Here is a 15,100-nt window from a genome sequence, read left to right as displayed (position 1 = left end):
GCCGTTTCTGCTCTGTTCTCAGGGAGCTCACATGACCTTTAACAAATGAACTCATCCAACATGCCAGTTGATCCGTGTCTGCTAAGATCACAGAGCTCCAGTCAGGCATTTGTTCATCATTTCTGTCGTTAAAAAGCAAAAAAAAAAGTTACTTTTGTTAAAAATGTGTTATTTATCTGAAAGATTCTGACTCAAAACCCAAGGCTTTGTGTGTATTAGTGCGTGGTTTACATTTCAGCTTGGGATTGTTTAGACTGTAAGTAAGACAAACATTTCGTTGAACAATTGATCATTTTTATTTAAATTTCATGGTTAAACAGGTTTCCTAAAATATAAACATAATAAAATAAATACAATATTATCATGAAAAAAGTCAGTTTTCATGATAATATTATCTGGTCTGAAGGTGTGGAACACTCAAAAATATTTTTAATGAATATTTCAGTTTATAATCAGTCACTGAGTTTTTCATGCAGCCTGAACATGAAAATAGTCTCCTACACCTATTTTCTGCATTAGCTTTTGATAGAAAATAGACGGTGAAACTCTAGGATTTGAAAAGCCTGACAGATCTAGGTCACACTGTCGCTTGACGTTCATGGACTCACCCATCGTGACTCGCGACGGGGAAGGCTGTTGTTGGTTTAGCGTCCAGGAAACAGCAGAGAACGTCTCGAATAAAAAATGTTAACTCATTAACTGCCATTGATGACAAAAGCCGTCATTTTAAATCCAACCGTTCACTGTATGGGCGTCGGAACGAGCCCCAGCACCATGAGAACAAACATCCCAGCTCTAAAGCCGATCATGCGTACGTCACACGTCATGTGATCATGTTGGGAGATCATTTTGGGCCGATGCTGTAAAAAAAAAAGGGAAGCGCCAACCGGAAAAGCTTCTGCCGATCACAATTCGACAACGGATTAAGAAAGAACGGATAACGCTCGGAAAGCGCGGATTCTTCCTGATGTAAGAGGTGAGTCTCCACCTTGTTTTGGTTGTTTTGGTAGTTTTGGCGTCGACATCGTCCTAACGCGCAACGTTCTGTGACTCTTAAAAAAACTGAAAACGCTGAAAAACGCTTGCAGCGAAGGGCTTTTCTGATCAGGAAAGGTCTAGCAGTGAATGAGTTCATCATTAGCATTAGCAATGCCACCACACAGCAGAACTCCTCCAAGCTTGTGTTTGTGGAGATGAAACATCACCATTGCAAAGCAAATGGAGTCAATGGTAGAGTCATGTTGCTGATATAGGGAGTCTAAGAAAAGCCCACCTACTCCTGGACCATGTGTCCCTGGAATTTTTTTTAAATGAATGCAAGTAAATGGAGCTAAAAACGCTGTTTTATAATTCTGTTTATGTGCCATGGATTTCACATATGATGTCTGTGAATTTTAAAGACTTATTCTAATGGCAAGAAAGCACTTATTTTTGAATGGGGGGAAACGTTATTTTTGGTTTTGAGTGAAAATACGTCCAGGACAACAAATGTGCTTCACCAAATTGACGTCATCAAACAAGACATGGAGAAGAGCAGAGGACAAATGGCTGCAAGTTTAGCGAACTTGATTTTCTTCCTTCAGAAAGAAAGAACCACCATAAATCTGGCCATGTGGTGAGTAGCAGCTACGCTAGGGAAGAGGAGGTTCTGTGGTGATGTATGTGCGACATATTGACTTCTGATTTGTAGTCATGCTAATTATGAACTTTTACGAGCTTGTAAATCTCAAAGTACCTGACTAGTGTGGTCGAAACACACATCATTACTTTTCAATTAAATTTAAGAACAACATTCAGGGCGTCAGGCAAAGTGGATTAGAAAATCACTCTTTTAGCCCCGTTCACTTGCACTCAATTTTTTGTTCCTCCCATGAGTCGACCAGAATGGAAGGAGACTAAATCTCCCTATCCAATCTGAGGTGAGATGTCCAAATATCAGGAAATAACACTCCAAATCCAAACATCTGAAGCTCTAATCTGATCTGGCTTCCTGAAAATGGTGCACCGGGACATTTCCCCCCTGAATACGACTTACAATTCCTTCTAAAGACCACTGCAAATATATTTATTTAAAAAGTGTTCCACACCTTTAAAGAGCAAGTCAAGCCCTACCAGAGTCTAAAGCTTGGTTTATGCTTGACGCGTTTACTTTCCGCTTGGTGATCCGGCTCGCGGATGGAACGTGCTTCACAACTTGCAGCGTTTATGGTTCATGCGGCTCGTCTCTGCGGTGAACCAATATTCTCCCAAACTGTAGGGGGCAGCATGGAGCTCTACGGCATGCATACATCACTACACCATAGTAGAAGTAGAAATTACTGTTGTTTACAACATGGCATTCCAGCATTTTTAACAGCGTCCTCGTCTTTTCCGACAGTGCGAGTTATTTCTCTCCAAGAATTATTTACAACATGTTGATCATGGTGATCTTTGAGAGCTGAATCATACAAATGTCTGTATTTACGAACCTCTGCCATACTAGTTCTTGCCAGTCCGCCATGTTTTTCTGCATCCGACCGTCCGCGTGGTTAGAAAATTTCTTAGGTGCGCGGTGCGGAAAATTTTGGCCGTGCGGAGGCGCGGTGGAGGGGCGTGGTTGTTAAAATGACGCAATTTCGCCGTGCGAACCTCGCGGATGCGTCAAGCATAAACCAACCTTAACTCCACTCCCACTTCATGTTTGAAAAATGCAACAAATGCTGTTGCTTGGCAGACCGAGAAGGCTGAGCCGCTAACAAATACACACACACAGGCTCACGACAGCATTGTGACATCATAATGCACCAGTTTACATCATAGCATACCTCTTAGCCAATAGCGGTGGCAGATTTAAATTAAAATACAGTGCAGAGTTTTTACCTGACAAAGGCACAACACTGCCAGTTTTAGGCAGAATATTTAAATTTTAACTAAGATGCACTGAAGTGCCAAATTATTGACGACACGTGTCTGCAGCACGATTAGACACTCGTTTATTTAGTTTATCAGCAAAAAAAAGTTTATTTGTGGGTGACTTGCTCTTTAAACTCCTGGATCATTTATTGTGTCACAAAATGATTTGTATTCTGGATCAGGAAGAGACATAGCCTGGTGAACTAGACCACATTCTTGCTTTGCAAAGTTTAAATATTATGTTTATTTAGTCTGGCTTGCCAGACTAGAAGAGACTTGTTTCTATACAAAACTAAAGTTCAGATCTTCTGGGGAAAGGCCAAGCCAACGTTATTTATAAAGCACCTAAAAGTGACCAAAGAGCTATCCAAGAGAACAATTAGACGACATAAGATAAAAGGATAAAACAAATACAACAACAGAAAGAGATTCAATTGTAATAGTATTGTATTCTGATTAGCAAAAGCCTTCTGATGTGATCATTGTTCATGTATATTCTTTTCTTTTCTGCACCATGAGTAGGAATTGTTTGGTCAACCAAACAATCAGTTTCCTGGCATGTAGCTGCTCCTCTGAATAGATGAGCATCCCTGCAGCGAGCTATTCTAATCCCCAGCTCATGAGGGCTTTGGCACAACATATGACAAAAAAATGTAAAACCAAAAGAAATACAGTAAGGAAAGATTTGTGTGTGTGTGTGTGTGTGTGTTTTGTTTATTCAAACTCATTCTGTCATTTCAGGACTCAAAGACACAAGTGGTGCAGAAAGACTTCATTACAACCTTATAGCTCTTTTTTTGCAAACAGCTTCAAATGAGTTTGCTCATCCGTGTTTGTCACATGCCTGCAGGCAATCTGTTGTGTTAGTATTGATCCGTTATGTGGAGATGAGCTTGGCTCACCCATGGGCAACCTATATACAAGTCATTTCGTATAAAATAGGTCCACTAAAGACCCAATCTTGCAGTGATCCCTGTGTGAATGTGCGCTTGTGTGTGCACACTGTTTTCAGGGGAAGTTAATTCCTTCAGGTTACAAAAAACAAATGGGGGCAGCAGTGAGACCCTAAAGTAACAAGCCATTGTTCAGTCCAGTAAGCCTAAAGTCAGACATATTACGGAGCAGATGAAGGAGTGGAAAGAGGCTGACGTACGGCAAATAGTGAGATTTGGTGTTTGATGGATGAAGGCTTATTGAACTTGATGTGTTGCAGGTGTGACTGTGAGTGAGGATCCTCGTCTCCACAGAGTGGCGGCAAGCCCTTTGTCAGCAGATCACCAGAGAGCGGCACCATGCCGCAGCAGCAGCCTCCAGCCGCCCTCCACCCCGGCCCTGCCACGGCGCTACCTGCCTCCACAGCCCAGGAGCTCCCCTGGAGGTTAGGAGAATATTTTTTTCTTCTTCAACTTTTTTCTGCTTCCACAGAAAAACCCTATTAAAATGATAATTTATTTCATCAATTATTTCTACACTCTAAAAATGAAAATTTGAATTTACCTATTCAAGTTACATCAGTCGGTTCCACTAAACCTATTTGCTTAAAGGTGCAATAAGTAAAAATTTTCCACTGAAAAAAATCTAATGTCTCAATCACGTTGCGAGGGTTAAATTGAAACAGACTTCCTTCTCAGCCATCTGAGGAGTTGTCAGTTTTAATCCTTTTAGAAAGGCCAAAGAGGGACTTAGTCTTTGTTTACAATCTGTCCTGCCTCTATACTTCCTGGTTCCAAAGCCAGTCATATTAGTGCCAGCAATGTCGCCAATCCTTCACCAGCATATACTGCTGTGCTGGCATTTGAAATTCAACACCAGCTGGCAAAGAGCAGCGGTGTTGTGGACAGAATGGATGCCAATAAGTGGAGTGGCCCAGTAGCAAAATATATTAGCAGATAAAAGTAAAACAGTTTTTGTTTTCCTCTAATATCAGATGAAATAGGCTACCGTTAAGCTGACAATGCTAACAGTGAATTAGAAAAAAATAGACACCTCTAAAAATATCTCAAGCTACTATTTTCTATTACTAACAACTCTACATTAAAGTGAAATGTATTTATTTAAACATCAGCATCAGCTAGCTGTGTATGACTCGTATTTGCTCGTCATCTAGAATCTTCTGGTTCTGACCTGTAACTGCTAACTGTTGCTCAGAGTGAACTTGTTTGTTGTGGTTTTTGGACTGCAGTACCCAAACTTGACCAAAGGATGTCATTCTTTCTTCATGCACCTTTAAATGTAAATATACATAAAATACATAGTTATATGTTGTTATGTTAGAAGGAAATGTGTATTACTCTTTACATTTAACCAGCAGAACCAGTTGACATAACTTGGTTAAATAAATTCAACATTTCATTTTTTACAGTGTATACACCCTTCATAATAAAAGTTGTTCTTTTTTTCAAGAAAATCCGGAAACACAAAGATTAAAGATAATGATTTAGCTTCTCTAGTAAGAGAGCCGAGAAGCAAAAACACCCAGCTCTGGCTTTCTTGGCAGCAGCACACTTTCTGCCGGCGATAATTTTCACACACTACAGTTTTTCCCTAGTTTTGGTAACACCAGAGGCCCCTATAGCATCACACTTCACTCAGTCACACTTGTTGGATGTGTTTAAACTTTTATAGTGTCTGGTTGAAAACTCAACACGAAACCCAGACATGTTTCCTTTATTTCTCTCTTTGTGGCTTCAGTTGGAGCAAAAAGCCTTTTGGACAGCGTAACAAAGCAGTGCTGTCAGACAGCGGTTTTCGCTCCCCTCTTTGGGTGTCAGTAAAAAGATTCCCCTCACCCTCCGTACCCTGAACTGAATTTAAGTGGATTGTAAATTATTGATGAACAAAGTCACTGTCAAGCTGCAAGTGTGCGCAGAAGCTACTTTTTCTGTGAAAACTAACCTGCAGACTGTAGCGTGCAAACTAAATTGTGTTTAAATGTCTGAAAACAACAATTAAAAAATACATTTTGCAGAGGTGTGGACTCGAGTCACATGACTTGGACTCGAGTCATTATTTTAATGACTTCTGACTTGACTTGATAAAATCTATGAAGACTTGCGACTTGACTTGGACTTGAATGCCAATGACTTGCGACTTGACTTGGACTTGCATCTGTTGACTTGATGATGACTTGAGCATATTTGATATTTTAGCACAAAAGTGGCACGACCTGGACAAAAGTCATAAATCATTCTACGTTCTGGGTTTGATTTACTGCTAAATGCAGCAGCTCTTTATTTATCATCAACTTCAGTTGCATTTTTTGCTTGTTTGATCAAATAATTTAAGTTTTAAGAAGCTTTATTTCTGGAATTTATTTATTATCATCATTAATTTGAAGTTGGACAGATGACTTGATTATGACCTGAAAATTCAAAGTTAAGGACTTGGACTTAACTTAGACTTCCACATCATTGACTTTGGACTCGACTTGGACTTAGTTGTCTTTGACTTGGGCTTAAATTGAGACTTGACTGGAAAGACTTGTGACTTACTTGTGACTTGCAAAGCAGTGACTTCGTCACATCTCAGACATTTTGATTATGTCTGTTGATGGTATTTGTGTTATTTGGCCTTCTTGTAGTTAAGGCAGAGATGGAGGTTACGAAAGGATTGCTCAACAGAGGTGAGGCTGAGCTGAAGAGTAGCTGTTGCAGAGATGGGAGAAGAACCACCTCAGTACAACATGGTATCATCAGCATACATCCAAATCTGAGAACCACCGGCAGCTTTGGCAACATCATTAATGTAGCTGGAGAATAGAGTTGGACCCAAAATGGAGCCTTAAGGTACACCTTTAGAGGTGCCTGCCTTGTAACAGAAGGGTTAATGGTGGTGGTTGGAGGGACTGTGCTGCCAATGCTCAGCAGCTTCACCCCAGGGCTGCTCTGGCTACTGTGGAGCTCATCTCCATCAGTGGGTTAATGTATGTGCTTGGGACTGGTTGTGTTGTAAAGTGCATTGGGGGGATATAGAACTATAGAAGGTGCTGTATTAATTACAGGCCATTTGCCATAGTAAGTGGTTCTGACAAGATGTTTTAGGGCCGTTAGCTGATGGACACGATTGGTTAGAGAGCTGCCAAATCACTCACAGCAAAAAGAGACAGACCTATATGAGATAGTCTGTGTAAGAGAGTATTACGGTCAAAAGTCAGATCAATGAAGAAAACTATGCAAATAATGATGCTATCCAAAATATCTAAGGCCACGCATACATAACCATGTCCTTTCACTGTATCTTTTGCATGAAATGGGATTGAGGGATAGGAGAGGGAGGTGTTGAAGGCATCTTGCATTTATTCTATGAGGGAAGAGTTTGGAAAGTGACTGTGGGGTCACTTTTTAATCTTGGACATCGCTTTGAGATGCACTAGTATGAAAAGCCCTTCATAAATAAGCATTGATTGATTGATTGATTGATTGATTGATTGATTGGTTGACTGATTGATTGATTGATTCAAAGGTATTAAAACATTGTGATATTTGTTGAAAAGGATGTTTTTTGTAGCAGCAATGCCCTTTGGTCGCCAGCTCCTCAGACTAGCCGTTAGCCCATCAGTTTGGTCAGAGCGAATCTGTTTCTCTAAACTGAGGTCATTCAAAGAGCTTCCTGCCGACTTTCCCCAGAAATTTTATTCAAAGAGTTCCAGTGTCTGAACATAAATGCCAGCCAAAAATACATGAACCTGAAATTATTCTAAAAGTAAGTGACTTTCTTCATGAGCACTAGTTACCCGCTCCAAACAAGAAGACAACAGCAAATTCTGATGGTTTTTCCTTCAAGAGCTTTTAAAGTCAAATGCCGAGTGGTGTGATTTGATTTGTTTTCCCTGACATACGAGTCCCTCTCCGAGCAACGTGTGATCATGCCCAGTGAACACACAAATGCTGTCTCCTAAGGCCTGAAGTATCTCTCCTTAGTTTCATGGGACTTGTTAAGAACCAGAGGCTTCTTCCCCTTAACGGGTTTAATTAGTTTCTCTTTTTCCTCAACTCTCTGTCACGACAGGCTCTCTGCAAACCTTTCCAGCTTCACACAGTTTCTTCCTTTTTCACTTTTCATCATTTTGAACTTCTGTGCAACACATCTAACAGTTATCCTTTAAAATCAGCTGCTCGTTTACACACACACACACACACACACACACACACACACACACACACACACACACACACACACACACACACACACACACTTACACCTCACCAACTGTGCAGCGGAGTTAATGTCTCACAGGAGAGCTCATGTAAGCACAAAAAATGTGCTTAGTATGTGATGTGCACAAAGTTCCTAAAGATATTTAAGATGTTGGACACATTTTCTTTTTGACTAATGATCTTGACGTTTGTAGTTCTACACAGTAGGGGGTAATCAAGAGATGAGAAGAGAGGGCCAGCAGGGAAATTTAAAACTATGAAGAAGAAGTTGAATAAAGACAAACATGCTTGAAATAATGATTCTTGTAAGTGTGCAGTGACTTATTATTTTGCTATTGGGCTATTGGTTATTTCTATTGGTCATAGTAGGGTTAAAATTCATTAGTACATTATTCTTTTCAAAAATATCCCCCTTTTTGATTAATTTGTCAAAATTCCCGTAGCATGATACCGCCACCACCGTGCTTTACCGTACAGCTGTCGCTCTCAAGTCACTGACTTGATGTGCCGTGACTTTACAGCAATCCCCATACTAAGCAAGCATGCAGCCCCTTTAATAGCCACAACAAGGGAAAAGCAATGCTCTTTTTGCAGTTTTGTTCATTTGTCAATTGGGACAGCAGTGTTAATAACATAATTTAAGGTAATAATAGTGTAAAAATACAGTTAAGATGATTCAGATGTAAAGGGACGATGTTTAACTTTCTATTTAAATGTGAAAATACATTTTTTAGAATTAGATAAAGTCCCTGTTACGGCTGGTGCCGTAACTTGTTACCCCAGGTCTGCTAGACAGCCTGGGACGCAACAGTCCCTATTAGATATCGGGACTAAAATATCAGTTAAAGGGTTAAAATAATGTACTACTTCTCTTGTTTTGTATTTTTTTTAAGTTTATTCATAATTATATATTACTTATTACATGAATATAATCTTGTAAATAAAGTTTAAGTCACGTTAGTCATCATGTGAAAGGATTTTGCATGTGACCCATCCCCGTGGGGAGCTGCAGCTGCACTCGGGAACTTTTTGGTGGTCTAACCCCCCCCCCCAATCCAACCCCTTAATACGGGGAGGAATTGGGTTCCATTTTTAAAGTCTTTGGTGTGACCCGAATGGATTTGAACCCCTGATCTCCCAGTTTCAGGGCGGACACTTGTACCACTAGGCCACTGAGAAGGTGTAATAAATAAATAAATGTAATAATAAAGCAACAAATAGTTTAAACCAGTTAAAATGGGACCTGATGAGGTTTTAAATACGCATTGATTCATGTTGTCTGTGTATTGACAGTTGGTAGGAAGGAGTTTCAGAGGAGTTCAGAGGTCACACGCTCTCTCCCTTCGTCTCCAAAGCGGCTGGCAGTGGTTCCTCCAAAACCTCAGTCTCCAGGTAAGGTTGTCTTACGTTTCCATAGCAACCATTCCCATTTATACACAGTGTACGGGTTACTAACCTAAAAACACTGTCAATGGTAATGGTGTTTTATTATAGTTTACTCTCTTACTGTGCATTCTTTTTACTGGTCTCAGCAAAACCTCCCTCTCACGCCTTCAAGCCATCCAAAATGCAGCAGCCAGACTCCTAACCAAATCCAGTGGACGAGCTCACATCACCCCAGTTTTACAGTCCCTCCACTTGCTCCCGGTAGAATATAGAATTCAGTTTAAAGTTTTAGTGCTGACCTATAGAGCTCTTAACAACCAGGCTCCAAGCTATTTATCTGAGCTTTTATCCCCACACACCACCTCACGGAACCTCCGATCCACATCTGAAAACCTCCTGGCTGTTCCTCGAACCAGACTAAAAACCAAAGAGGACAGGGCCTTTCAGACTATTGCCCCCAGACTTTGGAACAGTCTGCCTTCAAATCTCCGTCTCTTGAAATCTGTAGAGGTCTTCAAAAAACATCTTAAAACTCACCTTTTCATCCAGGCTTCCCCCGCTAAATATTCTAAAAGATGGCTTTGTTCTTGTTCACACCTTCACTTTGTTTTTACTCCTGATTTTGGTTACTATTGTTGTCACTGCTATTGTTTTTATGGTGTTTTTATTGGTTTGAGGTATTTGTCCTGATTTTACTCATGTTGTACAGCGCTTTGTGATTTATATCTGTGAAAGGCGCTATATAAATAAACTTTACTTACTTACTTACTTACTTCCTGTAGCTCATCTTTATAATAGGTAATATTAATCCAGCTACACCCATTCTTCACCCATCTGGTGCAGGCCGTAGAGATTTAATCAATGCTGTCTAGACTTTTCCTTTTCTCAGTTCTGCAGTTGTGTCACAGCCTTGCAGCAGACCTCCCAACATCTCTTTTCTCTTCTTCACTTTACATTTTGACATTATTTCCTCTCATCTTCCTTATTTTTTCGTACTTTGTAGCATTTCTTTTGTTTTACTGAGATTTACAGACAAAGACTGTAGCGTTTCTTTCACTCGCTCTCAGCCACGTGTCAGAATAAGGAGAAACAACGACCCTCCTAGGAACATTTCGGCCTCAGTACCTTTAAGAACAGCCCATAAAACAAATGATCACGCTGCTCTACCCCGGGTGTGGCGTCATCTCTTTTCCCATTGTTGCTGATGTTGGTATTCCACATCTGTCTCCCTTTCACTCTCATTTTGTATTCAGGACCCTTGCTCTAACCTTTCAGACGAAGCCTACAGATTTCTATAGGTGTGTGTGGGACGACACGTGTTTGTAGGAATGTGGTTTTTAGGCAATAATACAGGACTTTTGCACATTTTTTGCACATTTTCTTAATTCAAGCCTAATAATTTTTTCTTGCCATATTTCGGTCCAGTTCATCACTCGCACTTGATTGCTCTCCGACATTGATCATCATCACAGCCAATTGCTAACCACCACCCCACCCCCACCCTCCTCTCACAACACCTTTCTCTCTTTTCTCTCTCCACCCCCTATTCCTCCATTCAATTCTTCACTTATTACCTAGGACCCCTGCACCCCAAACCCTGCCTTGTGTTGTCATGGAAACCACTTACACATATTTGAATAGGTCTGAATGGTTCAGATGGGGAAAGAGATGCAGAGATGCAGCCATTCAAATGCTTTGGTATCTGAGAGGGTAAATTAAAGAGGAAAACCCCTGTTGCAAAGCTTTTTTTTACATCACATGACAAGGTGACGACACACACAGAGGTTAACAGACTCCCTTGTAAGTCAGCTGCCACCTATGTTTATGCTCCTCAAGGGGAAAATGGCTTTTAAGCATCTTGTTTGGTTGATCATTAGTGGATGGAGACCTTACTTACACTAATGGTTTTGCACACAGAAAATTAGTGTGCATGTTTGTGTTTTTACAGTCACACCGACGGTTTCTGAACCTCATTTGTTGCCAAATGCATTAATCAGGAGCCTAGATCAGCTAGAACACCAGAACCAGACTTCCTCTGCCGAGAAGATCCAATTACCTTACAGTCATTTATCACTGTGAACGCCATCATTAGCAGCAGGTCAGGTCAAGTCAAATCTCGTTTGATTTAATCCTCATCAGCACCATTATCACTCAGGGTTAGAATTTAGATCATGACACATGTGAGATGTCATTTAAATATTTAAATCAAGACCAGAAGCAACATTTGTCCTTGGGAAAGCACGCTTTTTGCTTTTCTCCTTCCCACAGTCCAGGCCGGTCAGCGGCCTGCAGCCGCCATTCGAGGTTCAACTCCTTCAGGGTCACCACGCCGCGTGAACCCCCTGAGACCGCATCAGGAACTCCAGGAGAACCTGCAGCGCGAGAAAGAGGAGGCTCAGCAGAAAGAGAAAGAACAGCAGGAAGAGGAGAGAAAAAAGGAGGAGCAAAGGCAGGAGGTGGGCTCAGGAGGAAATCAGTCTCACTACTACTCAAAGTTTGCTTTCTTTTGGTTTCATTCTCTTCTATTTCTTGTTTTGCTTAGGTTCAGAGGCTGCAGGGGCATTGTGAGCAACAGGAGGTGCAGCTGAAGGCTCTAAGAGATGAGTTGAAGAAGATGTCTTTAGGTCTCGAAGCTTTCATCATCACCAGTCAGCATTATTGCCTCAAGGTGGGCAAAATGAAATGATACTGAAAGCTTTGTTGACATTTTATCTAAAGAAATTACTTAAAAAACCAAAATGATTATCAGTAGAGAGTTCATCACTGTCATTTTTTATCACAGTGACCCTTTAGGAGCACTTAGTACTTTCATTCACTCTGAGCTGAGTAGCATAGCGTTCATGAACTCAAGGACAGATACAATATTTAACACCGCAAGGTGAGCTTCAGCAAGATGAGGAAGAGTGATTGAGGCTGAGAAGAGGGTCCATGAGAGTTCAGTGTGTCACTGAGCCGGTTCCATCCCGATCCGCCTGATGGGACCATTTAGCCTCTGAGGCTGTCTGTCATAGACCTGTCTGACTCTCATGGTTGCTGTCTGCATTCTCTGACTAGACAGGTGGTGGGGGTTATCTGGTAGGTTTGAGCTCCCTCTGCTGGCAGCGGTCAGACGCTGAGTTAATGGTGTGTTTTGCTTTGCTTCGTATTCAGGTCAGATTCTGGATGCCGTCAGCACAGCACTGGGCATATCCATTTTTAAATTAAGCTAAATGTTTTTGCTCATAGAAGAAAAAAAAGTGCAAACAGTAAATTCACATTATTAAGTGATGTGAAAGGGCTGGCCAGGAGGAGACATGGCCACCCCACTGCCCCCACCCAGGGAACTACCTCACCTCAACTCACATGCCTCTTCTTTAATCAAGATATAAATGTTAAAGTCAATATTTATTAGATTTTAAATAAAATTAAAATTGCATATTTGTCACTAAGGCTCACCATTAAAAAATACATAAATTTGAATAGGTTTTGTAGATATTTTGTTGAAACAGCAAAAGGCTAAATTAAGCAGCTTTAAAATTCTAAAACAATGAAACTATTTATTCAAAATATTTGAATTTTGTCTTTTTTCAAAAATGTTTGTGTTTGTTAAATTTGAGGTAAATGTGTTGACTGTTGGGTTATTTTTATTGAAACCAGGTCACCTTAAAGAGAAGTCAAACGCACAGAGGATTAGAGCAATATTATTGTTCAATTCTACTTTGCAAAGAGGAGAGATGAAATGAATACACACCCAAGCATGGTTCACAGGATCTCTCAGCGAACATTCGTTCTCTGAGGGTTTTTATTAGCAAGCACACACACACACAGCACGTCACATCACATTCCTAAACTGCTCCGTAGAGATTCAGGTGGAAAGCTGTTTAACGTAGGGAGTAAAAACAATGGCACAACTCCCTCATACAAAACCATGGGAATATTATTCTTTTAATGAAAAAGAAAAAAGGAGCAATTTAACACACAGCTACAGGCCGAATTCCCAGAGTTACCACAAGGACCAGTTTGGTGTGCCATCCCAAAATGTTCACTGGACTCAAATCTTCTTATGGTCCCCCCAACTCGATTCAAGACATGAGGAGATCGCTCATTCCAGGCTGTCGCGCCAAGGCTCTGGAATGAGTCACCTCTGTTCTTACGTTCACTTGACTCGTTTGATGCGTTTAAGAGCAATCTGAAAACCCATTTGTTTCTCCGGGCATTCTAAACATATTTTGTATGCAGATTGGCTGTATATGACTTTTTATGTATATTGTGAGTGACTGTGTTTTATAGTAGCCTTTATATGTCGTTTTAACTTGTGAAGCACTTTGTGAACTTTTTGTCTGTGAGAGGTGCTATATAAATAATTCAATTCAATTCAATTCAAGTTTATTTATATAGCGCCAAATCTTGACAAGAGTCGTCTCAAGGCACTTCACATAATAAACATTCAATTCAGGTCAGTTCATTAAGCCAATCAGAAATAATGTTTCCTATATAAGGAACCCAGCAAAATGCATCAAGTCACTGACTAGTGTCAGTGACTTTACAGCAATCCTCATACTAAGCAAGCATGCAGCGACAGTGGAGAGGAAAACTCCCTTTTAACAGGAAGAAACCTCCAGAGAATCCTGGCTCAGTATAAGCAGCCATCCTCCACGACTCACTGGGGATCGAGAAGACAGAGCAGACACACACACACACACACACACGCACGCACGCTTATTTACTTACTAGCTGTTTGTTTTTAATTTTCAGAATGAAACTACTGAGGAAATTCAAAAGGAACTGGCCCAAGAAGTCAACAAAATCAGAGAGGAGATGGGTAAAAAAATTCAATTCCCTTAATTTAAACATCTCATTAAGATTCTTTTCACTTTAAGATGATGAAAAATACATACAAGTTTCTACCGTAATTTCCGGACTATAGAGCGCACCTCAATATAAGCCGCACCAGCAAAAAAAAAAAAAAAAAAAAAAGGCTTTCTACATACACACACACCACTCAAATACAAGCCGCGGCGCAGCAGCCACATGCAGGTCTCCGGCGCACAGCGCACGTACGGCCATAACATAAGATAATTAGACAGAAAGACGCTACACGGAGGTTTTTCATTGTTGTTTTAATTCTACAAAACAAATTTTAAACACGGGTGAACATGCCTGCAAGTTTAGAAGAGAAAACAGCACTGATAGCATTCATATTTCTGGTTGGTTATAAAATAAAAACAGAACTGACACGTTATTACCGGTAATTTGCATGTTTAGAAGAAAAGAACAGCGCTGACACGGCATTAATAAGCCCCGGATGATTAGAAAATAAAAACTGCACACAAAACATGCCTGGTTAGTAATGATCTGCACAGTGGAAACACCTCGGCCGTCTGCGCTTTGTGTGTTCACCCAGTCTTCAAGAATGTTTTCCAATTCCGGCCATCTGCTTTCATTTCCTCTGAAAGCTTTTGTCGTTTTTCTTACATTGACTGAGTTCTTCCCGCTGCCGCCTCCAACGTCGCATCATTGATTCATTTATGCCAAGCCCCCGTGCAGTTTCCTGATTTGATTCAATCAAAGAGCGTCTTCTTCCGCGCCTAACGTTCTGCCGTGCCTTTCTCACTTTACTGCTGGGAAGTGCCTCTAGTGGTTGTTGGCCAACAAAAATCCACACATGAGCCGCACCACGATATTGG

General features: G+C 40.8%; 2 protein-coding genes across 3 annotated transcripts in view; one reads left to right on the top strand and one right to left on the bottom strand.

Moving 5' to 3' along the window:
• LOC139072261 (craniofacial development protein 2-like) overlaps positions 1-15,100 on the bottom strand; it is a 243,932-nt gene that overhangs the window by 194,191 nt on the left and 34,641 nt on the right. The window lies entirely within an intron of this gene.
• Positions 1-15,100, top strand: part of mtus2a (microtubule associated tumor suppressor candidate 2a) — a 54,306-nt gene that overhangs the window by 31,968 nt on the left and 7,238 nt on the right. For both annotated transcript variants that reach the window (XM_015961699.3, XM_015961698.3), the window contains exons 5-9: positions 4,106-4,270; positions 9,342-9,440; positions 11,703-11,890; positions 11,977-12,102; positions 14,169-14,235. In XM_015961699.3, the coding sequence (XP_015817185.3) occupies positions 4,106-4,270; positions 9,342-9,440; positions 11,703-11,890; positions 11,977-12,102; positions 14,169-14,235 (645 nt within the window). The remainder of the gene's footprint in view (positions 1-4,105; positions 4,271-9,341; positions 9,441-11,702; positions 11,891-11,976; positions 12,103-14,168; positions 14,236-15,100) is intronic.

The sequence above is a fragment of the Nothobranchius furzeri genome, chromosome 10 (genome assembly GCF_043380555.1).
Source record: "Nothobranchius furzeri strain GRZ-AD chromosome 10, NfurGRZ-RIMD1, whole genome shotgun sequence".
NCBI classification, from domain to species: domain Eukaryota; kingdom Metazoa; phylum Chordata; class Actinopteri; order Cyprinodontiformes; family Nothobranchiidae; genus Nothobranchius; species Nothobranchius furzeri.
The sequence above is the reverse complement of the archived record's forward strand: the minus strand, read 5'-3'. Positions and strand labels throughout refer to the sequence as shown.